At 33.9% G+C, this 18,322-nt stretch overlaps 1 protein-coding gene and 1 long non-coding RNA gene across 3 annotated transcripts; one reads left to right on the top strand and one right to left on the bottom strand.

Moving 5' to 3' along the window:
- Positions 1–1,530: 1,530 nt before the first annotated feature.
- LOC120282397 lies at positions 1,531–3,990 on the bottom strand. 2 transcript variants are annotated; one of them, XR_005542964.1, is made up of 3 exons: positions 3,863–3,990; positions 2,434–2,637; positions 1,531–1,903 (listed from the first exon to the last, which is right to left on the bottom strand). It is a non-coding gene; the product is annotated as an uncharacterized LOC120282397 (long non-coding RNA). The 2 variants fall into 2 exon arrangements; XR_005542963.1 differs by lacking the exon at positions 1,531–1,903 and having other exon boundaries at positions 2,050–2,637.
- Positions 3,991–12,309: 8,319 nt separating this feature from the next.
- Positions 12,310–13,578, top strand: LOC120282154. The gene is made up of 4 exons (XM_039288907.1): positions 12,310–12,396; positions 12,945–12,976; positions 13,319–13,397; positions 13,483–13,578. The coding sequence occupies exons 1-4, from the start codon at positions 12,310–12,312 to the stop codon at positions 13,576–13,578; spliced, it is 294 nt and encodes a 97-aa protein (XP_039144841.1).
- Positions 13,579–18,322: the final 4,744 nt, after the last annotated feature.

Raw genomic sequence — 18,322 nt, 5'->3', positions numbered from 1 at the left:
GTTTAAATGCACTTTTTAAGCGTAAGCGCAATATATTAGCAGAAACATTGATGGTTAAACAAAGACAAACAAGCATATAAGCGAGAACTCATTTCTAAAGCAGAGAGCTTATTTTTAAGCAGAGGCGCCGTTGAGTAGGGACGTTGAGTATCTCAGTCGTGCCGATCTCGCTAGCTGAGCGGCTTGAGTCGCGAGCTCGAGATCCGGCGAGCGATCTCGAAGCTAACTCGCTCGTGTGAGGGTCTTAAAGGAGAAATCTTTATCGGCGTTGGCGATCCGGTTAGCGACGTTCCTCGGCCGGTCGGGAGTGGTGAGGTCTTGGTGGCGGCGTTCCTCGGCGGTCGGAGTGGTGAGGTCTTGATGGCGGCGTCGGGATAAGACGAGTGAACTGAGCGGAACCATCTCATTGCGGAGACGCTAGACATGGATACTGCAATAGGGTTAGGGGTTAGGGATCATTCACGGGGTTTGGATCCATGGTGCCTAAGTCGGTGGCGAACGAGCGGAGGGAGGCGGGCGCCGAGTGAGGGTTCGATCTCGCCGGTCTTCGTCTTCGTTTTCATCGTCTTCCCAGCCGTTGACCTCATCTCTTTCATCTTCTTCAGTCAGTCGACCTCGGGGAAGACCGCGTACTCCTCGTCGTCGAGCGAAGGCATCGAAAGGTTGCGCCTTTCTCCCGAACTTGAAATCCCATTTTTCATCGACGTGTGTGTGATTGTGAGCGTATGTTATCTCATTGGCTGAGCCCCTAAGCTATGATAAAGAGATTTTGGGGTGATAAATACACCGCAAAAACTCATTTCTTAAACGAGACCCTCGTTTTTAAACGTAAAGACTTCATTTCTTAAACAGAGACCTCATTTTTAAAAGCAGACCTCGTTTCTTACTCTGAAACTCGTTCTTAAAGTAGAAAACTTCGTTTTTAAACCAAAAACTCATTTTTAAATAGAAAACTCATTTTTTTAAACAGGAAACTCATTTTTAAACGAACCTCATACTCTCATATTTTTAAATAGAAGCTTCATTTTTAAATAGAAACTCATTTGCACCCAAGGGCATTATAGTCAAATCCTGTCACACTTTGCCAAAACTTCCCACTGAGAGGGACAATTTCAGTCCAAAAATTCCAAATTAATTCTATCAATCACTATTAGATGTTTGGAGGGTTTAAAAAATCATCAATTCAAAAGGAAGGGGTTTTTGAGGAGTGCAAAAACTAACGGGTGTTTTAGCGATATTGCAAACTTACAAGGTGTTTTTGGCAATTTCCACTAAAAATATCATTCAATTATCAATAAGTCATCTTCCCCAATGAAACAATACAAATCAAATTGAAACAACAAAAATTAAGAAATTAAATTAAAATAAATAAGCTTAATTATAGGCACTTTAAGTCCATTTTAGATCATCTCCACATTAACAGCATCAAGGCATATATATATACAAAATGGTCATTATTATTAACCCGACTTGCGATCTGCTTTTTAAAGAACTTAAGTGTTATTAAATTTTTTAACTCATTAAAATTACAGTAAATCTTCATTCTCCATGATATTCAAGGTAAATTTCTCTCTTTTTCCTCATAAAAAGAAGAAGAAGAAGAAGAATTGTGACTACGAGGCAATTGTTTCTTCACAGGCAAGGTATATCGAAGGTTCCATAACGGCAAATCCAAAGTCATTGACTAACCATTAATCTACTTATTCTCGGATGGTTAGAGATGTGTCCTACTATCAATTGATTCAAAGATCGAAGATTGATATAAATAAAAAAAGTCATGGACTAACCAGACAGATCTAGTGTCTTGGTGCTTCATAAGCCAAGAACCATGCCAAGCTGGAGAATGAATGCACATGAATGTATTTGTCTTCATTGGACGAAGTTGGTAACATCGACGTACTTGCTGCAAAAGAGAAGGAAATGTGTATAATAAATGCAAACAAAATGGATAAATAAAAAAATTTATGAACAATTCAGCAAATTCATTCATTAATCCAAGTGAAGCTTATGTTTTCAGCAACAGAATGAATGAAAGAAAAGCCAAGTATCTAGACAACAATCATCTCTTCATATTAATCACATTTGCTCATACAGGTTTGAGTTTACTGTGAAATACATCTCATTCGACAGTACAAGGACAATGCGAAACACTGATCTGAATGCTTTACATGAGTTGATTCTCAGAGTTTCGACATGTACAAAAGAAATCAAAGAACCAGCATCTATGCAAAATTACAAACTCAATCTCTAACTTTTGGACACCACAACCCATGAGATAAAAAAAATAGGGATAGTAGTCACCAAGAGATCATATATGACTTTTCTGCCAAGAGACTGGGCTAGAACAAGTTGAGAGATTGGTCCTCAAGGAAGATTTTGTAGACAATGTTAATGTTTTCGGTAAAGAATGATGCAGTAGAGAGGCATCCGTACCAGGAGAAGACGTGAGAGAGCCAGTCAGGTGACAGGGAAAGAGCAGCTGACCAAATTCATCCAAGATGAATATATTCTGGCGCTTGCAGTGTGCATGCATTCTCTTTCTTCGTATGGCTCTGGGCCAATGAAACCGGGGACACTGCATCTGCCAGGTAAGTGAACGACTTTGACTTGCCGCCAGGGAACCTAGATATGACTTGCCTGTGGAGAAACAAATTAAATCTTCAGTGAATATCACGCAGAATGGACATTCACCATAATTTTAACAAGCAGAGAATTTCTAAAGACTAGTAATATTCGATTCCTTAAAGACTGACAGAAAATCAGTTAAAATCAACGATAATATCGTGCAAGTCATTGTGCATTGGAAATGAATGGGCTCTCCTCATGATCAGTAGCTGCACACTGATTCATCAAATTTAAGGTCACATACTACAATAACAAACTCCAACATCAAAAAAACCGCAACTTTTGATTTGTACTTTAAAATTCACAATGAAGAATTCCACCCAATAAGAATATGCATAATCTATATATCTTCTTAAAGAAATATCTACACACCCTATTATGACAGTAATTCTTTGAATAGTTAAGACTCACTGATTCCATATCACAAACTCAAACTCAGTAATTCTTCGGGTTTGTTTGTTGTATCCCTCACCCATGGTGAGGTTTTCAGTTTAGTCTTTCCTTTTGTACGATTATCTTATTTGAGTTGTACTGCTTATTTTTGTTTTTTTAAATAAATTGTGGTTTTATCCACTTTATTCAAAAAGAAAAAAAGCTCATAGAACGATATTTTTGAATAAATCCCCAGACATTAATTTGTTCATTGTATATAAAAAGATCACAACAAACTAACACTCTGTTTTCATAATCTCAGTATCAACTAAAGACTTAAAAGAACAATTATCTGCTCTGAGTCCTCTCAAATATTAATGTGCAAGAAATGGAAAAATTATGCATACAAGAAAAAGAAAACTATTTGCAAACAAATATTCATCCATAAACAGATACCAAATCATAATCCAATGAACAATCTATATATATAATATAGTAACATTATTTGAAAGACAGACAACCTCATCAACCAAGAATTGATCTCTGCCTTACCAACCAAATCAAAATTATATCTAGATTTCAATTTGCTTGTTTTAATTCCTATATATTGTACAAAGACACAGAACAGATTATGATTACGAAACAAATCAAAAACCCTAACAAGATTCAATACACACCAAACCTACCATTGTTCACAAAATCAACAAAGAAATTATAAAAAGAAAAAAAAAAGTATAATTTCTCTTCTAAATCCAAATCAACGAGCAGGCTCATTCAAGATTATATCAAGATGCAATCTTTTTTCCATCAAGAAGACAAAAAATCGATCTTTTTCAAGAAAATCAAAGCGATCACGATTGAATACCTGAACGGAAGCGACTCCTCCAAAGCGTCCATCATCTCCTCCGGCTAGCCCTTCATCCGGCTCTCCACCTCCGGCGAGATCTCGAGATCCCGGCGGTGATCTCCGGCGAGAAGCACTAGTCTCCAAGAAAAGGGAAAAATTGAGAAACTTTTTATAGACTAATAATAAAACTAATTTTAAAACTTTAAACTGATTTTTACTTATCTTTAATAACTGATTTTTCTATTTTTACTTTTTACCCCTTGTAAAAATTCAAAATATAATTTGCATTTAAAAAAAGAAAAAGGAAAATCAGTATGTTCATAAAAAAAATATTTGTCTTATTTTTATATCGTTTTATTTTTAAAAAAAATTAAATTCTCAAATTTATGTTCCTGTTATATCTAATTAAATAAAACATTTTTTTTCAATTTAAATATGACTTGATTAGACGGCTAATTTATTAAAATATTGCTTTTTTTTTTAATTATTTCCTTAAATGCGCATTTCCGTAATTATTTACGGAAATGCGCATTTCTATTTTTATTATTATTTTTTTAAAACAGTCGGGTCCCACTCTAATTTTTTTAATATTTAAATTTAATTTTTTAAAAACAGAGGGGCCCGTTATTTTTAATATTAAGTTTTTTTATTTTTTTAAAAACTCACGGGTCCCGATAATTTTTTTAAATTAAAAAGCAATTTACATTCAAACCCTTTATAATTTTCATTAATTTTTACTTATAATTTATTTTTCTCACTTCTACTATGTTATTTTTACTTTCACTAATTATAACCGGCTGTTAATAATTTATATAAATAATTTTAATATTTTTTCAATATAATAAAATTTTAAATATTTTTAAAAAAATTCACATGTAAAAAAATTACTCCCATAACTAAACCAAAACTCACTCGATATTTTTGAATGAACTAAAAACAATTACGTATATTATAAAAATAATTCAATAAACATTATGGCATACTACTTGGACCAACGACATTCGAACAATTTCGACGATTATGACCTTCATCATGACATAAACCGCAACGCTTTTGGTTGACCGCCTTCTCTATGTCCATTTCATTACGAATTCTCTTTGGATTTTTGGGACGTCCCCGGCTGGTCTTCGCATTGTAAGATCAGGATATAAACGTGGACCATTATAGGGGTTCCAGATCTCTCATTTCGACATCGAGTGAAACTCTTTATGGTATCATTAAAAATTGTCCGAAGCCTATAAACATTATCTACATATGCTTTGCCAATGTAGATGAATATATCTGCATACTCGAAGGACATGACTGACAAGGAAAATGAAGTGTTTGAAACTCACCGCAATCACACCATCGTTTTTCTCAAATCAATGCGGTAACTCACCGAGTATACCACCGCATTGAGGTGGTGCCATTTCATCTACCATAAAAGAATTTTCTTCACGATCAAATTGACGAACATAAATGCTACATGCTGTTTGTTGATTTTCCTGAATTGTCTTCATTAGCACTTCCGAGAATATTTGACCTGATGCAATTTGAGCGTGTAGCATGACACCTTTCCCTTACAAATAACTTTCAGAGAGTCGAAAAGTAAGTTGACTTAACTAAAGGTCATTATAGGAAGGTTCCTTGTTCCTTTTAACACCGAGTTAACACATTCGACTAGGGTTGGTGGTCGTATGACCATACCTCGACCTTCGATGTCAAATGACTGAGCCCACTTCTCCCGAGGTATGTTATCTAACCACCTCGTTGCCTCTATGTCAAAGTCTCGAAGTACGTCATACCAATAGTTAAAATCATGAGATGTTTTTGAGTACCCTACATTAATAACCATTTAAAAAAAAAATAACAATGAGAGATTAAAACTATTAAAATTTAGATTTACAACTTACCAATGTTAACAACTATTCGTTGCATTTCTTTATTTTTGAAACGACGCATGAAGTTCGCAGATATATGTCTAATACAATAAACATGATAGGCGTGAGGAGGATTCATCCGACGACCGATTGCTCTAAATGCTCCTTTGATAGATTGGTGACGATCGGAAAATAAAAACATATGCCTTCTTGTGGTGTCACGTCTGCTCGTAGATGCTCTAAGAAGAAACGCCATGCATCTAACGTCTCTCCTTCCACAATGGCAAATGCAATTGGAAGAATGTTTTTATTGCCATCTTGTGCAATTGCCATCAACAAAGTCCCTTTATATTTTCCATAAAGATGTGTACCATCTATCTGTACTACCGGCTTACAATATTTGAAAGCCTCTACACATGAAGGGAAACTCCAAAAGAGCCTATGGAAAATATTAGTATCACGTACCGGGTAATTTCCATTATATGCTGGTTGAGTCTGGAGATCGATTATTGTCCTAGGGACAAATTGTTGTAATGCTGCTAGCCATTTCGGTAACTCATTGTATGACTCCTCCCAGTTACCGAATGCAGATTCAATCGCTTTTTGTTTTGCAATCCATACCTTTTTATATGTTGGTGTGTACCCATATCGGTTCCTGATCTCCGCTATCAAAACAGAGACGTTGATAGATGGCTTCTCCTTAACTAGTGCCTGTATACAATGGGAAATCATGTTTGAATCTAGCTTTGAATGATCTTGGGAAACCATCGCTGTTGTACAAGTGTGTGGGCCGCTGTATTTTGTAATCTCCCAAATTTGCTTCCTCTTACTATAAGATGCGCGAACTCTCCAACTGCATCCATCGCCATATGACTTGCATCTTCCATAATACCGAGTTGGATCCGACTCAATTACTTTTATATTCCACGGACTTACTGAAAGCAATAATTCTTAATTGTTGTTACTGACGATCATTTTTTTGTTTTGAAACTGCATACCTACATGCAATTCTCCATCTACCATTGCCCCTCTTAATGTGTTGATGTACAGTGAAGGGTATTCAGGAAATTCGGATGACACATTGCTTCTAAATCAAGTGCCCTCATATGTCTGGGAGGCTCATATGCGCGGCATCGTCATTTCTACCCGCCTCTCGTCATGCATTAGCATCTTCCGCATTGTAATCTTCTAAGCTTGCTTCGCTATTATACGTGTAGTTATCCTCATCTTGATCATCTCCGCTTGAACTCCCATATTCACCAAATTCATTTTCATGACTAGTAATGTTATCGGTTCTATGGTGTGTTGATGTGCTTGGTGGTTGTTGTGAAGCAGTGAAATTGAAATTGAAATTGTGTTGTAGATTATCCCATGCCCTCCATTACGTCTGAAAGCCTTTACGGTGGAATGTTGTCATTTCTATTAATTTGGTGTTGAGAAAAACCACCGATGGAAGTCACAAAACTAAGCTCCACATACAATTCTATAACTTGAACATCATGAAATGCTTGATGGCAACTCGAACATCATTTGAACATCTCGGTCATTATGTAATTTGAAAGACCGATAGTAGATCTTACCTTGACTTGAGGAAATAGGCATACGATATTTGATGTGTGTAATTATTTGATCATCTGTAATTTCTATATTTTTCTTTAATAGTTCTCTTTAAATTGGCTAAAGAGATATCATTTTTCTATAAAAAAACAAGAATGATCATCCGATGAAAAATATTGTCAGTCTCCTCACTTGCAGTGATTGAACCATTATAGTAAACCAAAAGCAAGTGATTTTTACTCATTGTAGAAAATGAAAAAGTGTGAGTGGACCGTTAAGTTAAAAAAATATTAAAAATATAAAATGTATATTTCCATAAATACTTATAGGAATACGTAATTGGTAAATAATTAAAAATGTTTTAATAGAAAGAGGAAGCTTATATGAAAAGTCAACTAGTTAACACGGATAGAAAAAAACATACCGAGTCCATTGATCAAAATTGAGTAACTAGCAAAGCCGTAGTGGAAGCTTATTCTTTCGATCGAAAGTTCCTACTGGCCTTGGTCGGTGTTCCTCTCGACCAAGGTTGTCTCCTTCGTTTAGTATAACAAGAATATGAATTTTGCTAGATTTAATGTAAAAAAATAAAAATAACATGCAAGAAAAATAAAAAACTACTGATGACAAAAATTTTAAAGAAGAACTTCTCTATATTGATAATTTTTCTTATAGAAATACTTGTGTGTTTTTAGAAAAAGAATTTGGAGGGTTTATATAGCCTCACCTCAACAAATGGATGGCTAAGATCAATTTCATCCAATGGCTCTCATGAATGTGGTAGGTACCAATTGCCACCAATAATTCATCCCAACAACCCCCTTATGATGAAAAAATATTAAAATTATTTATATAAATTATTAACAGCCGGTTATAATTAGTGAAAGTAAAAATAACATAGTAGAAGTGAGAAAAAATAAATTATAAGAAAAATTAATGAAAATTATAAGGGTTTGAATGTAAATTGTTTTTAATTTAAAAACTATCGGGACCCGCAGTTTTTAAAAAAATAAAAACTTAATATTAAAAAAATAACGGGCCCCTCTGTTTTTTTAAAAAATTAAATTTAAATATTAAAAAATTAGAGTGGGACCGGCTGTTTAAAAAATAATAATAAAAAAATATAAAATGCGCATTTCCGTAAATAATTACGGAAATGCGCATTTAAGGAAATAATTAAAAAAAAAGCAATATTTTAATAAATTAGCCTGATTAGACTTAGTATAACAATTTATTAAAATGAGGCCATGAAAACTGTCATAAACTTCAAAAGAATGAATCAATAAATTTTTATGTCCTAATTTTAATTATCATAACGAATTTTTCTAAAAAAATTATGACTATGATTGTTTTATTCATTTTTTAAATTTTGATTTTTTATCCAAACTCTGTATTATCAATATTTAATAAAATGCCAAAAATACTTCTAATAGTTCTAAGGAAAAAAATTTTCTTTTCAAACTAATTGCTGCTTTATTATACAAAGGCAATATTTATTTATTTTTTTAAAATTTTTAAATTAAATAAACGAAAGGAGGGTTGTATCATAATCTCATGGTACGATTTCAAAAAAGATAATTTAGTAATTTGGTTTGTTATATGTTAAAATTTAAAAAAATTAATATTATTTTTAATTTTTATTAAGATCTTTAAATGACATGTATTTTTAAAATGGAGACTATGAAAATACGGTGGGGTTTTTGTTGTTTTTTTAGGAGATTATAAGTTGTTAGGCTTCTGTTTTTTTTAGGAATTAAATTGACTTTGTATTGCTTGAGAGGATATGCTTTCATTCTTTATATTATTTGAAAAATATGTCATAAATATTTATGACATAAAACATTATTTGGAATACCTTGTTGTGATTCATATTAATATTAACTTGTAATGGTTTATGCTTGTGAAAAATAAATAAAGATAAAAAGAGGAATTACTTGTTCTTAGATATATTACTTAAGCTAAAAATAGTAAGCTCTATTTTTTTAATTATATAGGGAATTGAATATATTTATATGATTATTATCTTTAATATGCCTTTCATCGAATTTAAGATCACATACTACAATAAGAAACTCCAACATCAAAAAGAATTGAACTTCTAATTTGTATTTTAAATTCACAATGAAGAATACTACCAAACATGAATAAGCATAATCTATATATCTTCTTAAAGAAATTTTTTAAGACCCTGTTGCGACAGAAACTCTTCCAATAGTTTGGACTCACTGAATCACTTATCACAAACTAACAGAATAGTAAAGTTCACATCATCTAAGAAAAACCTATCTAATTAGAAAGAGCATCTCATTCAGAACCTAATCAGAGCACCTCTCATTTGAACACAAGTCAAATCAATCCCAAGACATTAATTTGTTCATTGTATATAAAAGATCACGACAAACTAACACTCTGTTTTCATAATCTCACTATAAACTAAAGACTTAAAAGAACAATTATCTGCTCTGAGTGCTCTCAAATATTAATGTGCAAGAAACAGAAAAATCAATCAAGATTATATGCAAAGAAAAACTATTTTCAAACAAATATTCATTCACCAGTCAACAAATACCAAATCACAATCCAATCAACAATCAATATAATAGAGTTAATATCATTTGAAAGACAAACTCATTAACCAAGAGTTTCCAAATTGATCTCTGCCTTACCATCCTAATCAAAATTTTGTCTAATTTTCAATTTGCTTGTTTTAATTCCTATTTATTGTACAAAGACAAAGAACAAGATAGAGTTTAAAAAAAATTATGACTACAAAATTGATCTATTTATAATTTTTTAACCTAATTTCTAACAAAACAATTCAAAACCCTAACAAGATTCAATACACACCAAACCTACCATTGTTCACAAAATCAACAAAGAAATTATAAAAAGAAAAAAAAAAGTATAATTTCTCTTCTAAATCCAAATCAACGAACAGGCTCATTCAAGATTATATCAAGATGCAATATTTTTTCCATCAAGAAGACAAAAAATCGATCTTTTTCAAGAAAATCAAAGCGATCACGATTGAATACCTGAACGGAAGCGACTCCTCCAAAGCGTCCATCATCTTCTCCGGCGAGCCCTCGAGATTGGATTCCGAACAGGCACAGTTGGAACCGATCAACGAGCTACAATGCTCATCCACTTTTACCGGCAAGAACCCCGTCACTTCCGGCGATAATCCGGTGATCTCCGGCGAGAAGCGCTAAATTGAGAAACTTTTAATAGACTAGTAATGAAACTTATTTAAACACTTTATACTAAGTTTTACTTATCTTTAATAACTGATTTTCTGTTTTCACATTTTACCCCTTATAAAAATTCAAAATATAATTTAAGTAAATTTTTTTAGTAGCATTATTTAAGTAAAATTTTGCTCTTTTTTTAGGTTTTTTTTTTTTCTAATAGTATTGAATTTGATTATGTGCTATAAAATTGTTGCAAAAATTCTTACTAATCGTCTAAGACAAGTGCTTCTTTAGCTTTTTTTAGTATAGAGCAGTGTGGTTTTATTCATAGTCACACTCCTATGGACAATATCAGTGTTTCTCAAGAGGTGATTCACTCTTTGGAACAGGAGAACCCCCTAGGATGTTGCTCAAAATTGATATTGAGAAGGCATATGATACTATTTGATGGAACACTATTCTTGCCACTTTTTTTCTTCTATGGGTTTTTTTCTCTAAGTGGATTTCTTGGATCAAATGTTACATCAGCTCTGTTAGTTATTCTCTTTTAGTAAATGGGCTTCCTTAAAAAAAAAAATAAATAAATAAATCTACCCCTCCAGAGGAGTTAGGCAAGAAAATCCCCTTTCTTCTTATTTGTTTATTCTGGTTTCCCAAAACTTAACTGCAATGCTTAATCAGGCCCAAAGACTTTCCTTGATTCCTGGTTTCAACTTGAATCTTGAAAAAAATTCCAATCATCTGATGTATGTTGACGATTTAGTAGTGATCACCTGTGCTTCTAGAAAGGTGGCCAGGAACTGCAAAAATATGTTTGTCCATTTATTCTGACTTATCTAGTCAGGTTCCTAATGATGTTAAATTTGAAATCCTCTTCCCTTCCTGGTTGAATAGGAGAATAGCCAAAAGCATTAGCTCTATCTTAAACATGAAGATTGGAAGTTCCTATTGTCATTTTTTTAACAATCTCCTCACCAAAAGCTGAATGTCGAGTTAACTTTTGGAGTAAACAGTTTCTGTCTGGGTCTAGTAAAGCCATGCTTATCATGATTTCGAAGAAGCTGCCGGAGATTTGAATCAAGAACTGTAAGCTGTTGAAGCTTGCGGAGATTAAAAACAATGGCTACAAAGGCTCTAATACCATGGTAGAACAAAAAAAATGATCCCTATATTAGTCTCCATGGAATTACAAGTATATAAAAGATAGTATCTAAAGATAGCCACCACTATATAAAGAAATTTCCAATCTAAAAGATCATTTACATATTTGGGAGATATGAAAGATGCCAATGACATTCTCAAATATGTAATTACATATTTGAGAGATATGGAAGATGCCATAAATATTCTCTAATAAGTTGTTTTTTTTTTGTTTTCCTGATGTCTAGAGTTCTATTTTATAAATAACCAGAAAAAGTTGGTATTGATTAAAGATTTGAATCATAAATATAGTTGGTGGCATTTGAAGTAGTAAAATTTGGAAGAAGAAAACTCAGTTAGAACATGCTTTCAGTCTCCTTGAAGACCATACTCCAGAATGTGCTCGCTTATAGTCACAATGGCACTATATCATCAAATTTCATTATTGAACATCAACTCAACTTCAAGTATTGAAATTTTATTGTCCTGAGAAGGTGGTAATCTTTGTAAATTGCAAATGTTATTAACTTCAGTTATGCTTAGTTCTATAAACCACATTGAGTCCCAATTCCGAGAAAACTTGGTTTGTGTTGATATTTTTAGTTTTAGTTTTGAATGATTGCTAAATATCAAGGTCATCATGTCTGTTAGAATATCATTGAATCATTTTGGTTTGTCATAAGGACTACCCCCTTCTATATAGTGTTTCGTCAGTTTGATGCAGAGGATGAAGAGATTTGGAGTTGCAGGAGTGTTGTCATATGGGCTGCTGAATACCATATATTATCTGACAACATTTCTCTTTGTTTGATGAGTTAAACGTTTGCTGAAATATCATAATTTGATATTGTTTGGTGCATTCTTTGTTGAACACAGACAATGCACGGCTATGTTATCATAATTTAAAATCTTACCTGATTATTTTTTAAGTTTAAAACTTTTCCAAGACAAACCTGTTTCTCTTATCATTCAGAATGTATTTGTTTTTTTAACTAAATAATTACATAATAAGTTCTGCTTTTTGAAATGAATTACAGTGAAGTGGTTGGCAATAATATGCACATGAACTGTGTTATACTCATACATGATTGTTAATTTTATAATGTTAGTAGGAATTTTGAACATGATGGATTAAAAACTGAAAACTTGGCAACCTCTTCTATCTAACATATAATTTTCAAACAAAGAGTTCAAAATTAACTATGACTCCATTTTCAAAACACTGGTTCATGTTTATTTCCTTTTGATCAGTTATTTAAGTCTTTGACTTATTCTTCTGCTTTACATCCCTCTGATTATTAGCTTCTTTCATACGCTTTTCGATTTATATTTTTGTTTCTTTTATGCATTCAGTTGAACTTGCTGATGGCTCACATTACATCTTAGTGATTTGTCTTCAAAATTCATAGCAATTAACTTATGCAATCAGTAATCCTTTACATCCATTGTTAATCGAATGTGTTCAAATACCTTTCCCATAATCTTAGGAGGACATAATGTTATGAGTCCTCATTCTCTAATTTTAGTACTTGAACCATTAATCTGTTTGTGTTGATGTGTAGTAAGAAGATCTTTAATTGATTATAATAGACTTAAAATCAACTTAGACATGACCACGGAATCATCAACGACGCCTATAGTTAAGTAAACTGTTACTTTGTAGTTTCTAAAACCGATTTTTTTTTTTCTCATTAGCAGTAGCTCACCAATGTTAATGTCATATGCAGTGCTCTTGCATTAGCTCCCATTGTTGACAAAGGCTTGTCATTGTTCACTGTGAAGTTTAACTTCAAGTCTGAAGGAAAGGTAAAACTGTTATTTGATCTTCCCGATATTATCGTGGTTTTGTTTCAGCTTCGATAACCATTTCTTTCATCGAATTTCTTTGCAGGCATTCGCGATGATTGTCGGGTTATGCTTCAATTTGGCTTTTATACTTATCTTCTGCCTGACATTTCTTTGGACAAAGATCATCATGTCAAAGTAACGGCTGACATCCTCACTTTCATTTGAAAGAACTCTTTTTTTTTACCATCTTATTTTGAAAGCTCCCGAAATCGAAAAAGCGAGGGCAAGATGTCATTGAGCTTACATATGCGCTCCACAATTGTACCCATCAATGATTTAAACTTTAAATGGTGGTACTTATTTGTAAAAAAAAGAAAAAAAGAAAGAGCTCTCGTTTTTGGGGAGTTTGTCATGAAATGTTGGTGAATATGATGCATTTAATTCCTTTTTTATTGTATCATGTTTGAATTTGTTCTTGCTGTATTTCTTAAAGAGTGATTTTTGAGGTAAATGTGGATAAACCACCGATTTATTAAAAAAACTAAAGGACAACGAGTATGGAAGGAAAGCAGATGAAAAGAGCCCCTCACCGAAGTGAGAAAAAGGCAAATATTACTAAGCAGGAGGAGCAGAAAGAACAATCATCGAAAATAAACACCGGACCGACGAAAGGCGCCATCTGGAGCTATAGGTCCGTCCAGGATAGAAAAAAAGGAGGATTACTCCTGTGCAATGTCAGGTGCCGAGTTGTCGGCCTGGTGGGAAACTCTTTCGGTAAGAAAGTTGAGTGAGCGCTTGATTTTCTGTGAAGCATCAGTGTTGGATTGCAGATGATTGTCTGAGTCTGTAGATAAATATGAGAGAAGCATGTTAGCAGATCTAAAGATGACAATGTAAGACGGTAAAGCTTTTAGCTGAAATATGCGGGAATTTCGTTCTAGCCAAATGTTCCACAAAATAGTTCGGGAGATGAGATCCCAGATATGTCTGGAAGAGGAATCAAGAGATTGTAACCAGGATGTCCAAAGGTTTTGTATTGAATGAGGCGTGGTAAAAGGATTAAAAATGTGTGAAAAAAAATCCCATAAATGACTAGAGTAGGGGCACTCAAGAAAAAGATGATTTAGATTCTCTGAGGCTTGATGACATAGGACACAGGTATCAGTGGAATTTTGGAAGTTGCAACCTCTCTTGAAGAGGTTATTTAAAGTGAGAATTTTATCCTCCATGCAAAGGCAGTGAGAAAAAGAGTGATTTTTGCTAGGGACAGATGGGATTTCGGAAAAAGTTTGTGAAGGGGACATCGAGTACCACCGTCAATAAGGAATTTGTAGAAGGATTTGACTGTGAACTTGCCATGTTTATCTAGGGACCAGGAAGGGGAATTATCCTGATTAAGGGTGATGCGGGATCGAAAGGGGTACAATGTGGAGTTCACTCCTGCCCAAAAGAAGGATTTATTTCTGGGTGGAATGTGAGAGAGCACACCATTTGGGCTCCCAATTAGGTAGTTGGTGTGAATGATTTTGTCCCAACCACAATTAGGATTGCAAAGAAGTTTCCACCACCATTTCCCAAGGAGAGCTTTGTTGAATTCTTGGAGATTGATAATCCCCCGACCTCCCATGTTTCTAGGTCTGGTGATTCTGTTCCAAGCAACCAGTCTGATGCCTTTGGAACGCAAGTCAGGTCCTTTCCACAAAAAATCACGGTGAATTTTGTCAATTTCTTTGATTACCCAGACGGGAAGTTTGAACACCGACATCCGATGAGATCGGAGCAGATGAGAAAGCACAGAATTAATGAGAGTTAATCGACCACCAAGGGATAAGTAGTTTGCTCTCCAGGGAGTGAGTCTAGAACGGACCATTTGGATGAGTTTAGCCCAATCTACTCTTCTAGGTCTTTTTTTCCGGATAACGGGACCCCCTAAGTAGGTGAGAGGGAGACAATTCCCCGGAGCAGTTTTAAAATTCAGCGGAAGAAGGATGAGGTTGGAATCCAAAAATTTGTGGAGTAAAGGCAACTTTTCGAAAAAAATTAATGGTTAGACACGAAGACCCTTCAAAAAAATGTAGAGAGTTAGTTTGATAATTCGGAGGTCTTCATGTCCACCGCGAGAGAAGATTAAAAAGGTCATCTGCGATATTGAAGATGACGGATGCTATCTCGAATGGTCAAGTGGAACTCCCACAATTACTTTGGATCTAAGGGCGTGTGTGAACATAGCGCTCAAAGTGTCGCTGACCCGGAGGCGAAAAAGAAGGGAGAAAGGGGGTCACCTTGACGGAGACCCCTTTTGCAACGAATATATCCTTGTGTGGTGCCATTGATGATGAATTGTGCCTTCGCAGCAGGAGAATAGTATGGATCCGGGGATATCCATCTAGGTCCAAAGCCTCTAGCGACGAAGAACTTCCGAGTAGGGAAGTTCCGATCAAGAGAGTCAAAAGCTTTGGCAAAATCCACTTTGAAAACATATCCAAGGGATTTACATTTTACGTAACTTAAAAAAATAACTTCTGAGCCCCAATGATATTATGCGCAATGCATCTACCCTTGATAAAACCAGATTGAGCCTCATCAACTAAGTCACTGATCAAGGTGCTTAGGCGGGATGCAAGGATCTTGGATATAATCTTACAGGTGGAGTTGATTAAACTTATGGGGCGAAAATCAGAGACCAGCCCTGGATTATTGTTTTTGGCAATGAGAGCTATGTGTATCCGGGTTTAGTCGCTCAAAGTTGAGGGATCCGTCATGGAAATCCTCGCAAAGTTTAACCAAAGTGTCCTTAATGGTGGTCCAGTGTTTTTGAAAAAGATTGGAAATCCATCCGGGTCGGGAGCTTTATCCGAATTTAAATCGAAGACGACTTGTTTTATCTCTTCAATGGAAAAATGGGTTTTTCAAGTGAGAGAGGTCAAAATGATCTTTATAGACGAATAAATGTTGCCAATCCATAAGGAATCTGTTGGATAGAGGGGTGCCGAAAAGGGATTGATAAAATTCATTGAAAGATTTCCCTATTTTCTCATCACCTTCAACCCAAATGTCATTATGAAGAATTCGAGGGATGTGGTTTTTATTTTTCATATAAAGTTTATGCAGAAATAATGATTTTAGGATATATCTTTTTATATCTCTATTCATGAAATATTTGCTAGATAAATATAATTAAATTTGAAAAAAAATATTTAAATATATTCAAATCAAGTTTATCATTTATGAAGAAAATTGTTCGAAAAATAAAAGTGTCTAATTACTAAAATGCCCTTACGATTAATTTGGTTACTTAAAAAATTGACAGAGGTATAAGCAAAAATATGTTTTTTACAGGGGTTTAATAGTAATTGTGAATCTTAAAAAAAAACTTATTTTGAAATTATGAATTAATGGATCGGGTTTTGAAGATAAACCCGAATCCGATAACGTGAAATTTGGCAAAAAACCCCTCGTTTTTTGCGGATATCTTTTGTCACTCTTCTCGGGATTCTGCGTTCGAGTTCGCCATTAATGGCATCCGCCGAAGGAGAGACAAGCAACGAAGATGGCGGCGGTGGCTCCATTGAGGACCTCTACCAGATCAACGTCTTCCCTACCGAGCTTTTCCTCAAGTTCCGCAAGGAGCTGCAGGGCTTCCGCGTTGGCGTTAATCTCGAGGTCTTCTTTTTCCCTCTCTTTTTTGTTTTTACCATCAATTCCCTGATTAGCTTTTCAGTGTGTTGTTTTTGTGTTAGATTTGATTTGATTAGGTTTCTATTGAGAAATTGATGAGAAAGAAGTTAGTTTGGTGAGATTTTAGTTTTGGTTTTGAGATTTTTTTATTTTTATTTTTTTTTGCCCTTTTGGAGAAAAGAAAGTGTTTTTGAGAGAGTTTAGCTTAATTTGCGTGCACATTGTTGTGAATTTAGTCTTGTTTGAATCATGCTTGTTGTTTGCTTGCTTATATATTCAAGGCTTTATTAGTTCAATTTCATTACTTTGATTTGGATTTTTTTTTTTATTCAATGTGAGGAAACTAAAATTCAAGTAGTGTTCCTGTGAGATTATCATTCAATTTTATCGGAAAGCCAAGTTCTGTTTCATCTGAATGTAATGGTCTGAGAGTAAAGTAGCCACATTTTAGCTTAATTCCAATATGAATTCAATTTAACTATCATAAGAAGCAATTGGTTTTGTTTGAAATTTTTCTTAGATGTTTTGATACGTAAATAGGAAAGTTTTATTAAAAGAATTTGTGATGATATGACTAATACAAATTTTGCAAAATGCTGGATTTGTGCATTTCATTATGTGTGCTTATAACAGCTGTCGATAGGCTTGTATTAGGATAAGTCCTTGATTGGGAAGAATAGTACTTTCACTTCAATCCCAAAAGCGGAAGATGTAAAATGACAATTCCTTCCTGTATTTTATATTCATAGTTAACTTATTTGGTCATTATAAGTGATGAATGTTTTATCTTGGAAAGATCTTTATTATGATGCTTTGTTTGGATCGGGAACAATCAAATATACTGTATCTAAATTGAACTCTTTTGAAATGGTAATTTTCTCCTATTAACTTAAAAGAAATTATGTTCAGTGCACAAAAAATTCATCCATCGAGTTCAAAAACAAGGTATCCTTTGCCCATGTATAATTATTTGCAAGAGTGATGGTTTGATTGTCACTCAAAGGATAAGCTGTTTATAAAATATTGTATTGGCATATGCTAATCTTCTACTGCATCAAATATATTGACTTTCTTAGTAAATGGGAACCATTTCTTGATTGAATTAGCATCTTTTATAAGATTCATATAAATCAACATTTTGGAGCCTATGCTTATTTCATCTATCTATTAACTTCAACTCATGCCAATGCCTAACTGTTCTTGCATTCTTTTGCTTCAGTTTTATAACTTACAAAGTAATGATTTTTCAATCAAAAATTGGTTTT

This window comes from Dioscorea cayenensis, chromosome 18 (genome assembly GCF_009730915.1).
Source record: "Dioscorea cayenensis subsp. rotundata cultivar TDr96_F1 chromosome 18, TDr96_F1_v2_PseudoChromosome.rev07_lg8_w22 25.fasta, whole genome shotgun sequence".
Lineage (NCBI taxonomy): Eukaryota > Viridiplantae > Streptophyta > Magnoliopsida > Dioscoreales > Dioscoreaceae > Dioscorea > Dioscorea cayenensis.
The sequence above is the reverse complement of the archived record's forward strand: the minus strand, read 5'-3'. Positions and strand labels throughout refer to the sequence as shown.

Excerpts from the sequence above, each read along its gene's own strand:
- LOC120282154 (XM_039288907.1), top strand. The coding sequence starts at position 12,310 with ATGCAGAGGATGAAGAGATTTGGAGTTGCAGGAGTGTTGTCATATGGG. Across the intron at positions 12,977-13,318 it reads ATGGCTCACATTACATCTTA|TGCTCTTGCATTAGCTCCCA; the intron begins GTGATTTGTCTT and ends TGTCATATGCAG. Across the intron at positions 13,398-13,482 it reads ACTTCAAGTCTGAAGGAAAG|GCATTCGCGATGATTGTCGG; the intron begins GTAAAACTGTTA and ends ATTTCTTTGCAG.